Source organism: Elaeis guineensis, chromosome 1 (genome assembly GCF_000442705.2).
Source record: "Elaeis guineensis isolate ETL-2024a chromosome 1, EG11, whole genome shotgun sequence".
NCBI classification, from domain to species: Eukaryota; Viridiplantae; Streptophyta; class Magnoliopsida; order Arecales; family Arecaceae; genus Elaeis; species Elaeis guineensis.
The window spans coordinates 167,402,259-167,419,759 of record NC_025993.2 but is presented as its reverse complement, the minus strand read 5'-3'; the positions used below and the strand labels follow the sequence as shown (position 1 = coordinate 167,419,759).

At 35.9% G+C, this 17,501-nt stretch overlaps 1 protein-coding gene across 1 annotated transcript; it reads right to left on the bottom strand.

Moving 5' to 3' along the window:
- Nucleotides 1–7,703: 7,703 nt before the first annotated feature.
- Nucleotides 7,704–14,507, bottom strand: LOC105060253 (uncharacterized). Its single transcript, XM_010943874.4, has 4 exons — nucleotides 14,353–14,507; nucleotides 14,054–14,236; nucleotides 10,047–11,648; nucleotides 7,704–8,123 (listed from the first exon to the last, which is right to left on the bottom strand). Exons 1-4 carry the CDS (start codon nucleotides 14,368–14,370, stop codon nucleotides 8,094–8,096), a joined length of 1,833 nt encoding a protein of 610 aa, XP_010942176.1. The 5' UTR covers nucleotides 14,371–14,507; the 3' UTR covers nucleotides 7,704–8,093.
- Between the last annotated feature and the right edge of the window lie 2,994 nt (nucleotides 14,508–17,501).

Below are 17,501 nucleotides of genomic sequence, written 5' to 3'. Positions count from 1 at the left end.
TCAAATCTATAAGCAATTTCTTATGCATAATCATGTCGAGCCTTTCAAGCTCCTTAATTTTTTTGATCATTATCAAATAATGATCATAGATTGACTGCCCATCATGCATTATATATGCTGTGTGACTCTGATCACCTCATAATATTTGCAAATGAATTAACGTGTCGTAGGCAGTAAATATGTGCTCATGCATAGCACCTATCTTTATTGTCATTATCCATCCACTCATCAAGTATAGCTTGTTGACTATGGGTTGGATGGATTGTTAACATCAGAATAACCTAGTAGAGAACATAGCTTAATTTTTTAGTATTAAGAATAACTCTTAGATTTGTAAGCTAGTCTATGTAATCAGTTTCGATTAATCGGTTGATATCTAAGATTTGAGCTAGAGGGTTGGAAGCTGACACAATGAACAGCAAAGAGCAAAGATTCTAATTGGATGTTTGTACTTATTTTATGATTTGCTCTAGAAATTTTTAGATACAAAAAGAGACTCTTACTATTTTATCAGATCTTTCACACTCTCTGAGTAGAGAAATAAAAATTCTAATGCGATAATTGAGTTTTTAGTGGGTACTGCGGTCCTACCGATGCCGTGCACTTCACCTAACAATTATTGGTAATACAAATAAACATCGATGCATGGACAACTCTTTGCTCAGATGCTTCTCTAAGCATGTTGCAGCCACTTGATCTCTAAATCATGTGGGCTCACCTAATAGTTATTGCCCGTACTTCTTAGTTAAGCCAGACCCACCGTTCACAAGTAAGTGTAAAGCCATCATCGAGTTCCTCACCTAACAGTTATTGGATCCAACTCCATCTCTATCCTGCAGTAATTCTTTACTAATAGAGAGCTTACGTGATATCGATGTAATTGAACCACTGTGACCAGTCGAGAACAATCAATACCGATAGCATGCCTGCACATCTATAATGATGGAAGATCTAGGACTTAATATTTATAGAGAAATTTAGATTTAGATCTCATCTAATCAGTCATCACATGACTGATATAATTGGCATGGGCTAAATCAAATCACCAAACAACCATATTTGAGACTCAATCTTCCAAATTGGCCAGGTAAGTGAAGATTGGTGGGGGTCCCCTCGTTGTTTTTCTTAGACACCAATAAATTGATTGGATAAGCGAACGGAATCAATTAAATAACCACCTTTCAATTACTTATCTTAGACACCAATTGGATAATTGATCCGAATAGGTTAGCTTAGGTGAATCAGACTCGAGCCACAAAGTCAAATTAGGTCCTTAGATTTAATTAATTCTACATATGGGTGTCAATCGATTCGATCACAACACTTGTATGATCTTAGGCTCTATTGATCTCATTCTAATCAATACTTGATTCGGTTTGATCAGCTGCTAAATCGATGTAGACCCAACATGATCAAATCAGAAATCTTTTAATGTAATTAGATTACAGGACCTAACTTGATCTATTCATGATGAATCTCTCATGCACAAACACTAATTTTAGATTTTAAATCAAAATTTTTATATCTGAATTCTTTGCATGAAGAGTAAATTTTGATCTCGAAATAATTTTAGATCATGCATACAAATATGTATCATATATATATACAAGTTCAGATCATAGAAATAAATTTCAATCCTAAACATGCTTTCATATATCATATATATGAATTAAAACAGATCTCGAAACTCTTTTCAGATCTAAATAATAAAACATATATCATATATATGCAGTAAAAATTAGATCAAAAAAAATTTAATCTAATTAAAATTTTAACATCATTCTAAGACAACTATTCAGCATAACAAGTTATGCCAGAGCAACCTTATGTTTGAACGATATCAAAATTTTTCAGATCTGAAATTTTTCTCTACATATTTCAAATCTAAATCCTAATCTCATACATATGATATGGCTCTGATACCACTGTTAGATTTTTTATGATTTCATGCACGCATGATTTTACAAAACCAGTATGTAGCAGAATTTAAAAAATTTTCAAATTAAATTTAATTTAATCTAAGTATGCATAAGATCAAATCTTTAAACCATAATAGGATCATCATATATGAGATAAGATTCAGATACAGAAATCAAATAGAAAAAAATAAATATAAAATATATCTGGACATGAATCAATCTTCAATGCGAATAGATGATTATGGATGTCTTTCGAAGATCTCTTTTAGCCGCACAAGCATTCGGTCTCTACGGATATCCATACGAGATTTTGATCTGATCAGAAGCCTTTTGATCTCACCGAAGTGCTAGCTTCCTTGCAGAGATCACATTTTGATGGTTGAAAATCTTTTTTTTTCCTAAGACACTCTTAGAGAATAAGAAGATATAGAAGGATCTTGATTTCTACGCTAGAGATCATGAGAAGAACCCTTCCTTCTCTTTTCTTTCTAAAATCCATGCACCAAATCTCTATAATAGAGATGTAATAATTTTGTCTAACTTTTGGATAAAGAGAAGAAGAGACATCCATGTCTAAACATAGACAAGAGGGAGGAGATAAGATATTCTAACAACCAACAATTGGTTGTTGTAAGAAAGAAGAGATATGGAGTCTCATACCTCACGCCTTGGACCTATTCACCGCCCATTCTCTCCTTTATTTTTCTCCACGCACAAGAGCTCCTTTTGGGCATCAAAACCTGGTACTAATCCTCTCTTACACGTCCCAAATTGCTGGGTATATATAGGCTAAGATGGAGTTTGAAATTGGATAGGATTCAAGAGTCCATAACACCAAGGACTCTTATCCTTTTGATGCCGCCCACCCCAAAACTATTTCCGTCCAGATTTACATGGTAGGAAAAGGAGGAAATCTTTCTTTCTTACAAGCTAAAAAGAGAGTAAAAGTGGCATCAAAAATTAGTGGAGGCGTGGGTTTATTTAGATGCACAAAACTAGTTCAACGTGGAGTTCTTTTAGTGCAAGAAAAAGAAGAGTTTTAAGAACATGGGACTCTTAGATTAAATAGCTATTTTAAACCCAATAAAACATCAATAAGTCCTAATCATATTAGGACTTGATTAAACTCAAATAGATAGAAATTTAAATCTAATTTGGAGCCAATCTATTTAAATTAGATATCTCCTAATTGGAGGAGGAGTCCTAGTCCAATTGGACTCTTTTTTAGTGCTTGAGTCAAACTCAATTTCTAATCCTAATCCAATTAGGATTTAGTGCACCTATGAAAATAAAGATTTCTAGTCTAATTAGGAATACATACATCCTAGTCTAATTAAGAATTGGGTCAAACTCAAATCCTAATTTAACTGAGACTAATCATCTGACCCTTTTGGGGTTATCCTATAACTCTATTAGGGTTGATCAAATCAAACTCATAATGAGTCAAATTAAATCCAATCAGATTAGACTTAATGCAAGTCTCATTGCTCAATCAAATTAAGCCAATTAGCAATCCTATTGCTAATTAATCCTCCTATAACTCACTAACTCTTTAGTAAGTTACATAATGCAATATTTGCATTGGATCAATTATCAATCAAATTGATAATCAAATCTTATTACGATTCATAATCGTAATTCAACTATTTGATCAGTCAAAAGACTCTTTTGTGTATGACCCCATAGGTTCTATTCTATCTAGTAGTGAGATATATTGTAATCTCTATCACAATATCATGAAACTCTTTTCAATGGATTAGAACAATTCCAACTCAACCCACCAAGAATTATTGATCATCAAGATGATCCTCATGAGTCTTACGATCCACCAGTGACACCTAGCAGTATTAGTGATAATCCAGCAGAATAAAAAATGAACCTCTAAGTGTAGTTAGCGTATGATACAGTTTCTCTATCGTGAGTTCTGACCAGATGGCAGGTCATGGATGAATCGTCAAACCTCAACATCGATCATATGATAGATTCAATCAGCTCGAGTCTATTTGTGATTCTATGAAAAAAATTTTTCATCAATCACACTGCTATGGCCATAGACTTAAAGATTCAGCCTCTTAAATCCCATAGGACTACTCCCTTCTACTAGAATCGATAGATCCCATCTTGATGCATATCCTACTCTTACAGTGGACCAACTGTCGTCAACATCCACTACAAGGGCTTATTGAGACCTATGTTGATATGTCAGTCAAACTCCAGCAGTCTTACTACGAGCAGTAATGTTATCTCAGGTAAAAGATCAGTCATACAACTGCAGCATCGAGAAAATCACTAACGAGTGAGAAGACATCTATGTGACTTCTCGTATTGGTCACACTCAGTACTAGTTGTTCTCTAATAACCATCTGCACTTTCGCTCCAATATCTTTATACTGCAAACTCGAGACCCATCTGTCCGAAGAAAGCGATCCGTGCACTGGTCTATCCAGATCAATCACCATCTCCATGATGATCCTATGACCAGAAGCAATTTAGAAATTAATCATCAATAACACATGTCTCAAATTTTCAACTCCTTGAGAATATGTGCCATCATCTTGTTAATCTCTTGGATGATTCATAGACACATAAATATGAATAGTAATATAACTGCCCAATAAGTATAAAATCATGTCCTGGAGATATGAAATGTGTCAGTCAAGATTGACTTCTAAGGCATACATCCAATAATTTTCGACATATTGAATGGAGTAAGATGACCTATGGAACATCTGAAATGAAGCTTAGCTTTATAGTCGCCGTAGTCGCCTTGCTCCTCCCGCATATAAAATACTGGCAGAAGTCATAAAACAATACTGGAAGTCATGAAAGTGTAGGAAGTAATAAAACAATATAAAATGTCATGGATATCATAAATCAGTGAAGTGATTAAAATAGTATAGGATATCCTGAAGCAATGCCGGAGGTTATAAAACAACATCAGAAATCATAAAATAGTACAGAAAGTCATGAAACGGTATAGAATGTCATAAAATAATGTAGAAAATAATATCGAAAGTCATAAAATGGTGCACGACGACATAACACATTGAAAAAAGTCACAAAACAGTACCAAAAGTCATAAAATATTGCCAAAAATCATGAAACATCATAAGAAGTCAAAAAATAGTAAATGAAGTCATAAAACAATTGCGGATGCATGAAACAGTAGAGAAAGTTATAAAATAGGATATCATGAAACAGTGGAGAAAATTATAAAATAGTACAATCATAAAACAGTGAAGGAAGTTATAAAATAGTGTAGGATGTCCTGAAGCATTATCAAAAGTAATAAAATAATATAGGATGTCGTAAAACAGTTTAGAAAGTCATAAAAAGTATATGGAGTCATGAAACAATGATGGAAGTCATAAAACAGTACGAAAAGTCATGAAACAGTGTCAGAAGTCGTGAAGATGTTATAAAATATTGATGAAAGTCATAAAATATTGTCAAATATCAAAAAATAATGGAGGAAGTCATAAAATACTGTAGAAAGATATCAAATATTGCAGGAAGTCATAACCCAGTGCAGAAAGTCATAAAATAGTATAGAAAGTGATAAAATAATGTAGAAATTCATAAATAGTGGAGAAAATTATAAAATAATGTACGATATTATGAAACAGTGCCGGATGTCAGAAAATAGTAGAGAAATTGATAAAGCAGTAGCGAAAATCATAAAATAGTGCAGGAAGTCATGAAATAATGTTGGATATCATAAAAAAGAAAGTCATAAAATAAAACAGAAGTAATGAAACATTGTCGGATGTCATAAAATAGAACACCATCGATAACGCCACATACTATAGCTAGATGGTCCTCTACAATCCTGTAGATCAGCGGGCTCACCCTGAACCTCTCCATCAGGGCCTCGTACTTAGAGCTAGATCATCACCTATATCCCTTGTATGTATCGGAGCCGTATCTTGCCAGGGCATCAGGCCACAGCCCTGACCCGAAGTCACGAGGCTCCGAGGGCTCATTGTTGAACCCATAGGGCCGTGCCACCGAGGCTCCACGTCCATCCTCTTAATGACGGAGTCGAAAAGGGACTAGGTAAGGGAGCGAAGCAATTCGTCTCTGGAGATTTTGGGGGCAGCGGAAGGGACATCGGATTTTTGTCAGACGCGGTGGTGGAAGATATTGTACACAGTGCTGGGGTCGGAGCCATCACCATAGATATCCTCATCGGTGCAATCGGTGGCGACAACTTTCTAGCTCTGGGAGCTGCACTGCTGGTAGTAAAAGAAGCCTCGTCGCCGGCTTCGAAGTCATGGCCGCCGCACCTGTCACAGTAGAGGCCGCTCCTCACCACCGTGGCCTCCCGCTTCACAGCTTAAGGGGAGTTCCGGCTATGGTTCTCCAAGATGTTGAGTTGGATTTAGAGATTCCTTTAAATCTTGTGGGAATTGGGAAGCTTGGATGATGGATTGGAGCGGCCGAATAAGAAGGAAGAAGAGTGTCTTCGAGAACGAAGAGAAAAGACAGTGTTTGAAATGGCAAAGTGGAAGAATATGATAAGCCAAAAAAAATTTTGTCATAAAAAAAAAAATTATCTGCAAAAATTTGAAAAAGCAGACTGTGATGGACATTGAATGTCCATCACGAACGGGAACAAGCACGCCCTCTATTTTTTTGACGTGGAATGAGAACCTATCCCATCTTCCATGTAGATGCTACACGGCTCAATCGCAACATACGATGCGCTCTGTGTCAGATTTATTACACCACCCCCAGTGCACAAAGAGTTACTCTGCATACGAAATGCTGATGGATCTATCTTTCCTGTGCCATAAAAGAATTACTCATCTCCACCAACCGGTTAACAACCGGTCCAGTTAAATTAAAATATAAAGAAACAATCACAAAGCCACCTCCATTTTAGCTAGATCTTGGGGACCGTCCTCTCACCGGAGGACAAGTGATGTTGTCCAACATTCTAATTAAGCCTTGATAACTCCAAATAATGCGAGCCAAGTTTCTCAACATATCATTCCGAGACTTCAGTCAAAAGGCTTGTCCGCTTCAATATAGCCGTATAATAATATATGATCACATGATGAATAAGATATGATTTTTTTTTTTTCTTCAGTTGTCCTTGAAATATGATATAACAATCTAACAAATTATAATGAATACTAAATTTCAATAGACAAATTTTTGTCACATTAAGTAATTAATTTTAATAATATCCACGTATATTAATATCATTATCATTAGTAATAACGTCCGCATAGTGAATGGATTACTCTGTACAAACTTTTCTATTGGATATAAAGCAATGAACTTTAATGATGATCGAGCACGTTAATACCAGCATCCATATAGTAAATAAAAAATCTGCATATACTAATTGTTCATTTTAGATATATATAAGAAATAATAGATTGCCAAATCATTATACAGATTTAGCATTATAAGAAGAATTCAACTTGTGGGTGGAAAACTAAAGTGCAGCTCATTCCAAAGATAGTTTCATCAATCTAGTAAAGTATACACCAAGAGAAAGGAGCGGTTTCGTTGACTCATTAGCTATGCAGGTTGAACAGTTGGGTTTCCTCCAACCGGTCAAGGAAAAGAAATAAAAGATTGGGAGCCGACAAAAAACTGAACACCCTCCTGTCATTTTTGGCTGTAAATGTTCCACAGACATTCACCATAATAATGTTGAACTGCAAGAGCGCAGTCAAGTATCATAAATTATTATAGCCATGCAATTAGAGCAACTGCCCACCATTTCAAGAAGGTATAGATACATATATAGGATTTTTGCAAGCTAATACATGAATTAATCCAATATATATTACTGTTGCTTTTTAATGTAAAAGTTACCAATCATAAGAAATTGTAAAATGGGATGCCCACAGTAAATTGACTCTCAATGCCTATTCTTGGGGAAAAAGAAATAAACAAAACATAATATACTGCATGAACTATCATAAATAGAATCATATCCTATGATTCTTGTGCGGTCAGTCTTTCAAATATTCCCTTGAAGGCTCCTGCAGTAATGGTACAGACATGCATGCCTACTTTACGCAATACCTGGCAGCAACAGTTGAAACCATAATCTCAGCATCAATCAGTCGCAGTCCTGAACATCCGAAACAGTCTATATGCCTTCCTCCAAAGGTCCCCCCACATGTTCCTTGGATTGGTCAGGAAGCAACTTGTTCACCATCTTTTTCTGGACAAAGCTATGAGCTGAAATAGGAGAAAAGATATGATGACTCGTGCACGCATGGTTGTCACAGGGCACACATATGGCTGTATTTCATATGTCATGCAGCTGAGTCCTACAGCAGCTTTCAACAGCAGAACCGGGGTGGTTCCCAGCTGAGTGCCTCATTCGTGAGGAGCATGTGTCTTTCAGTCAGTTTCGGTCCAGGTCCTTTTCCTTTCTGGATTAGAGTCCTTAATCTAGTATTCTTTGTAATAAAGAATTCCATTTTTCCAGTACAATAAAGAATTCCTTTAGTGATTAGACTTTTTAGCCCTTTTCAATGGCAGAGAACTAAATTTATTAATCCTATTGTTACAATAAAAATCATATATAACCTAAATCTTTAGCTTGAGGAAACTTGAAATCATGTTATCTGTATTTTAGTGGTGTTTGATTCTTCCTATGTCAAACTCCATTTCATACCAAGTTGGTAGCTTTAATAGAGGAAGTTCCGTAAATCAACATAAATCCTTTTGTAACTGCAAGTCTAGAATCGCCCAGGTTGGCCAGCCTATATTCAATGAAAGCAATAGAATTCTAGAGATGCATGTGGATCTGAGTGGATCCAATTCATACAGTTGCAGATTTAAGCAATCTGACCAGACAAAACAACATCATTCTCCCCACCAATGAAAGAGATGAAGCAACCGAAGAGTAAGCACTGAGATTTGATCAACTTCACAATCTTTTCGAACAAATAGCATAAGGATTTATAGATCCAGGTGCTGAGAGTGCATGTATTAATCTTGACTGATACAATCAAGACCCACCTCCATGGAGTGATGCTCTATGTGATAAGTTATGTAGAGAATAAGCCATAAATATACATGAAAATCTAGCAAGGAAGACATTGCCAAGAGCAAGCCTGCTATAGGAATCAATGTTGGAAAGTTCCTCGATTAAAGAAGTTGGAAAGTTCAATAATTAAATATCACTCAAGCACCAAAACTTGTGCCCAAAGATGTTCATTCCAAGTTATTGATCTCCAATTGTAGAATCCACAAAGATTGACAAAAAAGTAGTTTTCTCCAGCTAAAAGTCATGCAAGCAACCACAAGGCTTTACAACAAAGGACCTTTAATGGAATATATTTGAGTCTAGCCATCTAGGCTCCTAAGATCCCTAGGAATATTAGTCTTTTAGGCAATCCCAGTCCCGAGCCTGTCTTTTGATTGTAGCACATGCATACTTCAATCAACAAACTTTAAGTGAGGCATTTGAGTTACAAAAGGATTACATTGAGGATTTAATCTATCAATTATCAGCAGCATTTGAAAAATATGTAACTTCATTTTTGGTTACAAAAGATGTTAAAAAGTATTCTACTATGCATAGGCCGAGTTGAAGATATTTTTATCAGGATAATGTTCATATGGTAGTTCTGAAGTTCTTTTATAACATAATTATGTAACCTTATATTGATGGTTTTGAAAATTAAAAAAGAGGTTCGACACTCAAAGGACTTTGGTCCATCCTCAATGCTTGCATTGGAACACAAGTGGCTGCATCCCCTTTGTCCTATAGCTAGAAATGAAAGAGAAAGCGGAGGAGGAAAAGGAGGTTGGATTAAAACCACTTCAAATAGGCCACCAAACTGTGGCTACAAGGAAGGACACTCTATAGTTAAAAGTGAAGATATTTCTATCACTCATCTAATATAAACTCAACATTTCAGCAATCCATCTTCCACATTGTTTCTTTTACTTATTTCTTGTCTTAGTTTCTTTCCATATTTAGTTGTATTTATATGTTCCATTTGTATTGTTTGGAGTATCACTGATTTGTAAAGGGTTATAATGAAAAGTGATGTAATTCCATTTCCATGGATATGTGAAAGCTAAAGATTTCACTCAGCAATCCATGTGTTAGTGATTTCAGTAAAAAAGAAGGGGTAATTCACTAACCTGACGAGCAACCTGTGCCACTCTCCTACTGTCTCTGGATGACTCCCTTACTAAACTAGGTTTCTGAGGCTCCAGCGAGGCTATTTGTTTATCTCCCATCATTTTTGATGCACTCCTTTTTTCTATAGAAACAGTTTCATTGTTGCTAACTGGAGATTCTCTCTTCCGCTTCCTCTGAAATGTCTTGAGAATTCTATAACTTCCAGCTTCAGCAGGTCCACTCGACCTGCAAGTTTTCTCATCCTTCAAATCAGGATTTTCGAATAGAGCATTGCCTGTTCCATGGGTCACTTTTTTCTCATGCATAGAAACATCCAAATCCACTGCTACTCTATGATCTGATGTTGTTAACTTTGAACAATTCATCGGCAAGGAGCCATTAGTATCATCATCATTAGTGTTAGTTGTGCTCAACAAAGGAGGCTCCCTGACACTATTTTCTTGACCAGTATGTCCAGTTCTAGACTGCAGGCTCCTACAAATTTGGTTCACAGAATGCCAATTATGTCTTGTTACAGTTCTCCTGGTCGTTATTATACTATTGCCATTCAAAAGCTCAGGCTTCTCATTATTTAATAATCTGCTCAAGTTACTTTCACTATCTTTTGAAGTTTTACTATTTCCAGTAGATAGATGAGCCATACGAGAACTCTGAGTTTTCTGAGGTGCCTCACTGACTGCCCCATGCAAAGTTTCACAAGATTTAGTCAGGTTATTTTTCCCAGCAATGTTAGAACAATCAATATCAGATGATCCATGACCTGACTTGCCGTACGAAGTACTGCAGCCGGTAGACTTCTTAACAAGCTTACCTCTTGCTCTTTGTTTTATCGAAGAAAGAGTCCTCAAATAATCAACATCGCATGGTTCATAATCTTCCTTTTCATGATCAGTATCACGGCTTCTACACTTTGCTGCTAGTTTCCATCTAGTTCTTTGTTTTATTGAAGAAAGCTTGCAGAACTCTAAAGCTTGGCAATTTACAGAGCTGCTAGCTTGCCGGGTCACTTCTTTAGACTCAAAGGAGTTCCCCGCCTGATTTACTGTTTTAGCTGCCAGGGCAAGATCTACATTTTTAGGTCTTTCAGCATTTCTTTTGTCACATATAGTTGCTTTGTTCTTTAAGATTGACAACCAGTCAACACTTTGCCCAGGCTGCCCTCTCCCAGTCAAAAGATTTTGTTCAAATGCACGGATCCTTTGGGTGCAACCATTTCTATAAAGCTCTGGTTCTTTGCTGCTTGGTACAAAGGATGCTAAATCATGGCTGCCAGCAGACTTTTTTGATGCAGTGCGATCCTTTAAAGCAGTGCAGTTAGTGCCAGATGTTGGAACATTTGTAGATCCACTCTTAGAACACAGCAGTGAATGAGAAGTAGATTTGCATTCTTGGCAGTAGTCATTGTCATAAGTGGCATCACCATCCGCACTTTGTTCATCCAAAAGCTTAGCTTGGGTGTGCTTTTTATTTTCCAACTCAGTTTTCACTATTTTTAATTCAGATCTAAGATAATCTATTGTATCCTTTGCTTTGTTGAGCCGACCTTCAAGCTCCTGAATCTTTCTTACCTGACCTAAGTTTGCCTTCTCTGCTTCTTTAATCTGTAAAACAATGCATCTTGTCAGCGACAATTTCAGTCTTTTTAATTTTTAAAGTAAGATAAGAAATTCCAAGCAGTTTTAGATTAATTGAGCTGAAGAACAACAGCATACAATAAAAACTACTCAAAAATTGGGAATAAGAATAAAAACTAGTTAAGATAAAATCATAGTCACACTACTCTCGGAGTTACTGAAATATTTTTCTATTACTAACAAATTTGGCTGCATTATCATCTGGTAACAACTGAAATATTTACTAAAAGTCATAGCCCTAGATAGGAATTCTAGAAAACGAGGATTTGTAAATGGTTGGGACAAGGCTTGATGGTTATGGTTATGATTGTGATTTATGATATATTTAGCCATTTATCAAAGTGCACAAATTACTCATAGCTAATTCATGAAACATCAAGTATCTATTCATATTTTAATTGTCGTTGCTTTGATCACTAACATGCTTGTATGTCACGATAACCATAAATTTTGTGTAGTTAAAATTACCAAAAGATGGCCAAACAATATGCACCACAGGGAGAAGCAATAAAATTCAAGCCATTCAAGTATGATTCAAATGGATTCTGCAGCCAACCAATCCATAATGATCTCAGTAACAAATAACTAACCATGAGAACTTACACTTATCTGTCGGCAATAAAGCTTCCTCGAGTTGAGAAAATGCATTGTGTGTGCAAATAGAAATGGAATAACAGAATGTGTGGAGAGACATATAAATTTAGAAACCACCAAATTGGTCATCTTTTACACATGTAGGAAGACATCTATACCAGATCTATACCAAAAAATGTAGAGGACTCTATCGGCGTTCGTTTTATAATTGAAATTTACATTGTCACTGATAGATGCAGAAGAGGCCTCTAAACATTTAAATTTACTCTTTGATTATCTTTTATATTCGTTCACCGTTTTATTTGAAGCATACATGCAGATACAAACATATGTATGTATTCATGCACATGTATATAAATCAATTAGATTTATATATTCTAAGTGTGCAAATACATATACGTATACATATACATATACATGTATACAGGTGTGCACATTACATACTTGTAACTGGAATACTTACCCCATGACCATTATGGGATATTTGGTAGTGAAGGGCTATATGTAGGTCAGTTTCATCTTTGATATGATCTAGGAAGGTGAACTTGAACCTTTGTAAGTTGTAACAGTGTTTGCATGGATAAGATGAACCTACTTCACGCATACCGATGAGAGCAACCTGTGCATTGAAGCATGCATCCTGTCTCTAAGGAAGAAGGATCAACTAATTGAATCATGAATTCATGATTTACATGTTAAAAAGATCTTGAAACTTTCTTCCAGCAAGCATATCTGCCACATTCTGAGCTTGTCTTTCAACATACCAAAAATATTACTCCTATGGTGTTTGATGGTTTTTGTAAATTCTCCCATATACAAAAATATAACCTCCTCCTTTTAGAATGCAAAAAGTTTCCAATATAAAAACTGTATTACTTGGTCAAAACCAGACTTTAATCATCAAAAGAAGAAGACAGAGCAACTTCTAGGTATATATGAAAATGATCTGTTTTCTTATGGTAGTTGTCATCAGCAATACTGAAAACCTTATTTCTTAAGCTTTAACACAGTTGATCCAGCAGTGACCTTGGTCTAATTAAGAGTTGGATGGAACTAGTTGTGGGATGAAAAGGAAACAGACCTAGCATAACTTATGTAAAAATCATAAGGAAGGAAGAACCAAGCAATATAGCCCCAAATAGGAAATGTGGCATGACAAGAACCATAAAACCAATACAGAAAGGGATTTTGCTTATAACTTAAGTTGGGGAGCTAGGCACCAGTTCATAGCTCGAGAAGAGACTGTATGCGATGCAGTTTGCAACGAAATTTTAATCGCAATTATAATAACCAGAAGTAGCAGGAAGAGACTAGAAAGCAGACATGGTAACAGTTTCATCAAGCAAAACAACCTGAGCAATTCAGCTATAGCAGCGGTAGATTTGAGGAAATATCTAGGTTAGGAAAAGATTACTTTGAAGGAAATGGATTCTTAAAAAAAAAAATCGTTTTGATATCATTCCTTTGTGAATTCCACATCCAATAAGAGATATCCAGCAGTGATAGGAAAGAGAGATTAGGGATTTTAGTCAGCAATTACGGTGTAGCACATCAACCCAAATGTTACTCTTTCCCAAGTCAAGTGTGATGACGTCTTCTGCGACAATCCAAACCTCAAAAAATAATCCAAACACCCACGATCTCAGGAAAAGAACATCACAAGTAACTCTTTCGACCAAACAGATGCATAAGAATTGATATCAAGAGATCTCGACCCAGAAATAAAACAAGACCCTGTGTAGCCACGCATCTGGGATAAATGAAGCAGTGGCAACCACCTCTGAGTCCATGATGCTCTTGAGACGGAGAAGCATCGCTAAAGCCTCCTCCTTGGTGAGGGACAGGCTGTGCTGGAACCGGATGGCCCCGCGCTCCGATTCAAGAATACGAGACGCCGATTCCTTCGCCATGTTCAAGATCATGTCTGCGTATGCCCTCTTCAACGCTGTCATTTTCTGATCCTATAAATCAAAAAAAAAAAAAAAATCAGAAGAGACGAGATAAACAAGAATGAAAGCAAGAAATGACGTCGGTTTTTATATAATATATGTACGTATATCTTTTTGGAAATGAGTACCTCGGAATCCTCCGTCATCGGCAGAAGAGAGGGTTCGGTCGTTGGCGGGTCGGCGGAAGGAATGGGAGACGGAAGTGACCTGCGGTTTTACCCCCGTCTCTTCACGCTGCCGCCCCCAATCTTTCACTATATTTACTGCCGTTTGGTTGTTTCAAATCAGCATTTCGAATTTCTGGCCCTTTTCCTTTTGGGCAACTGACGCGGTGGACCAACGGACGACCGAAGTTCTAGAAGGGCAGCGGCTGTAACTTTTCGCACGAAAGATGGCTTCTCCTTGCTTCGAGCGAATCCACCGTTGGATCGCGTAATGGTCGCTTCCAGCATGAAATGAACGAATTCGTGGTGCTCGGGCGTCTGTGTGGTGCGTGATCCAATGGTCCACGTCGCAAAAGGCATGATCGAACTGGGAACGTTTGTGATGACTTTAATCGTTGAGACACGTGGTAGTGGCAATATGATCGTGCTGTTCTTTTATTGTGTGACAAAGCCGTCAACAGTGGTCAATAGCGTTGTTCCTGTAGATGGGTTTGAGCCCGTATTTTTTATGGATTGAACTTGGGTTGAGTAAAGCCAGCATTTTATAAGCCTAGAAAGTCAAAAAAAATATCTTGATTTATGGCATGGAGTGGAAATATCAGTCTACCGAGCTAGTGAAGTTCTTAAAAGTTGGACCAAGTGGTCTGAAGTTGATTTCCATCTTAATTAAGATTTGACGTTAGAAATATTTGAGAAAAAATTGCCTCTCATTATGTAACCCATTGCTTGCGCATTTTTCTATTAAACAAAATACTGTGTAATTGTGTTGTATAGGTTGATTCGACAACAGAATATGCTATGTTCCCTACATGAATTGAGTGCTTGAGCACATTCTAGCCCATTACGGATTTATTTGAAGATGTTGTAGTTTTTGATTAAAAAATAATTTTTAATAAAAACTATATTTTGATATCAAAAACTGTTTTATGATAAAATAATTTTTTACTTGACTGCAAAACTATACTGAAATTGTAAAAATAATTTATTGGATGTTTTGTTCATAGACTCAAAAATTATTTAATTTTAAATAATAAAATAATCAAAAAAATAAATATTTAAAATAATTTCAAAATTATTTGAATATAAATTTATTATTTTATATTTATAATTTTTTTGAGTGAAAAATACAACTCAACTTATTTTAAAAATAACGGATCTGTCATGCCACTCCAGAAATGCATTGTTGGGCGCATGATCGAGCGGGGAGCATTTGTGACTTTAGGTCGCTACGATACGTGGTAGTGGCAATGTGATGTTGCTATTCTTTCACAGTGCGACGAAGCTGTCAACAATGGTCAACAGCGCTATTCCCATAGACGGGTTTGAGCACGTGTTTTTTATAGGTTGAACTTGGGCTGAGTAGAGCCAACACTTTATTAGCCTCGTAAGTCAAAAAAAAAACATTTCATTTATGGCATGGAGTGGAAGTACCAGTCTATTGAGGTAGTAGAGTTCTTAATAGTTGGATCAAGTGATCTTAAGTTGATTCCCATCTTAATCAAAGTTTGGGATTAGGAATATTTGGGAAACAATTGCCTCTCGTTACATAACCCATTACTTGCAAACCTTTCTATTGAACAAAATGCAGTGCAACTATATTGTGTAGGTTGTTTCAACAATGGAATACACTATATTTCTAGTATGAATTAAGTGCTCGAGCACATTTTAACTCACTATAGGGTTGTTTAGGGATGCTGTAATTTTTGGTTATAAAATAATTTTTAATAAAAAATATATTTTGATATTAAAAATATTTAAGATAAAATAATTTTTTATTTGGATATCAATATTTTAAAATATTTTGAAACTGTTGAAATAATTTTTTGTTGCATGTTTTATTTATGGACTCAAAAAATGGCTTAATTTTGAATAATAAAATGTTCAAAAAAAATAAATATTTAATATAATTTTAAAATTATTTTAATATAAAATTTATTATTTTATATCAATCATGCTTTCGATAGAAAAATACAAGCCAACCCGTTTTAGAAATGGCACGATCACATTCGGATGTGTCATGCTGCTTCAGAAATACGTTGCTTGGCACGTGATCAAGCTGGAAGCATTTGTGATGACTTTAGGTTGCTAAGATGCATGGCATTAGCAATGTGATCGCACTATTCGTTTGCTATATAACCAAGCTATCCCTAGTGGTCGACAACACTTTCCCGTAGATGAGTTTGAGTCCGTGTCTTTTATGGGTTGAACTTGGGCTGAGTAGAGCTAGCATTTTATAAGCCTAATAAGTCAGAAAAAAAATCTTGATTTATGGCATAGAGTGGAAGTGTCAGTCTATCGAGCTAGTAAAATTCTTAATAGTTGGACCAAGTGAGCTTAAGTTGATTTCCATCTTAATCAAGGTTTAGGGTTGGGGATATTTGGGAAAGAATTGCCTCCCGTCATGTAATCCATTCCTTGCAGGCCTTTCTATTGAACAAAATGCAGTGTAATTGTGTTGTGTAGATTGATTCGACAATGGAATATGCTATGTTTCCGGCATGAATTAAGTGCTAGAGCACATTTTAGCCCATTACAGGTCTATTTGGGAATGTTGTAGCGTTTGATCAAAAAATAATTTTGAGTAAAAATCGTATTTTGATATAAAAAATTATTCTAAGATAAGATATTTTTTTATTTAATCATTAATATTTTAAAATTATTCTAAAGTTATAGAAATAATTTATTGTATATTTTGTTCGTAGACTTAAAAATTATTTAATTTTAAATAATAAAAATGATCAAAAAAAATAAATATCTAAAATAATATTAAAATTATTTAAATATATATAAAATTCGTTACTTTATGCCTATCATTCTTTCCAGCAAAAAATATAACTCAACCCATTTTAGAAATAACGACCGCATTCGGATGTGCCATGCCGCTCCAGAAATGTATTGCTTGGCGCATGATCGAGCTGAGAGCATTTGTGATGACTTGTCGTTGAGATACGTGGCAATGGCAATGCGATCATGCTGTTTTTTTGCTGTGTCATGAAGCTATCAGTAGTGCCCGACAGTATTGTTTCGATAGATGGGTTTGAGCCTGTTGGGGAATACCGACCGACCCCGCTCACGTCGATTTATAATCGGGCATACCCGACCGACCGACCGGT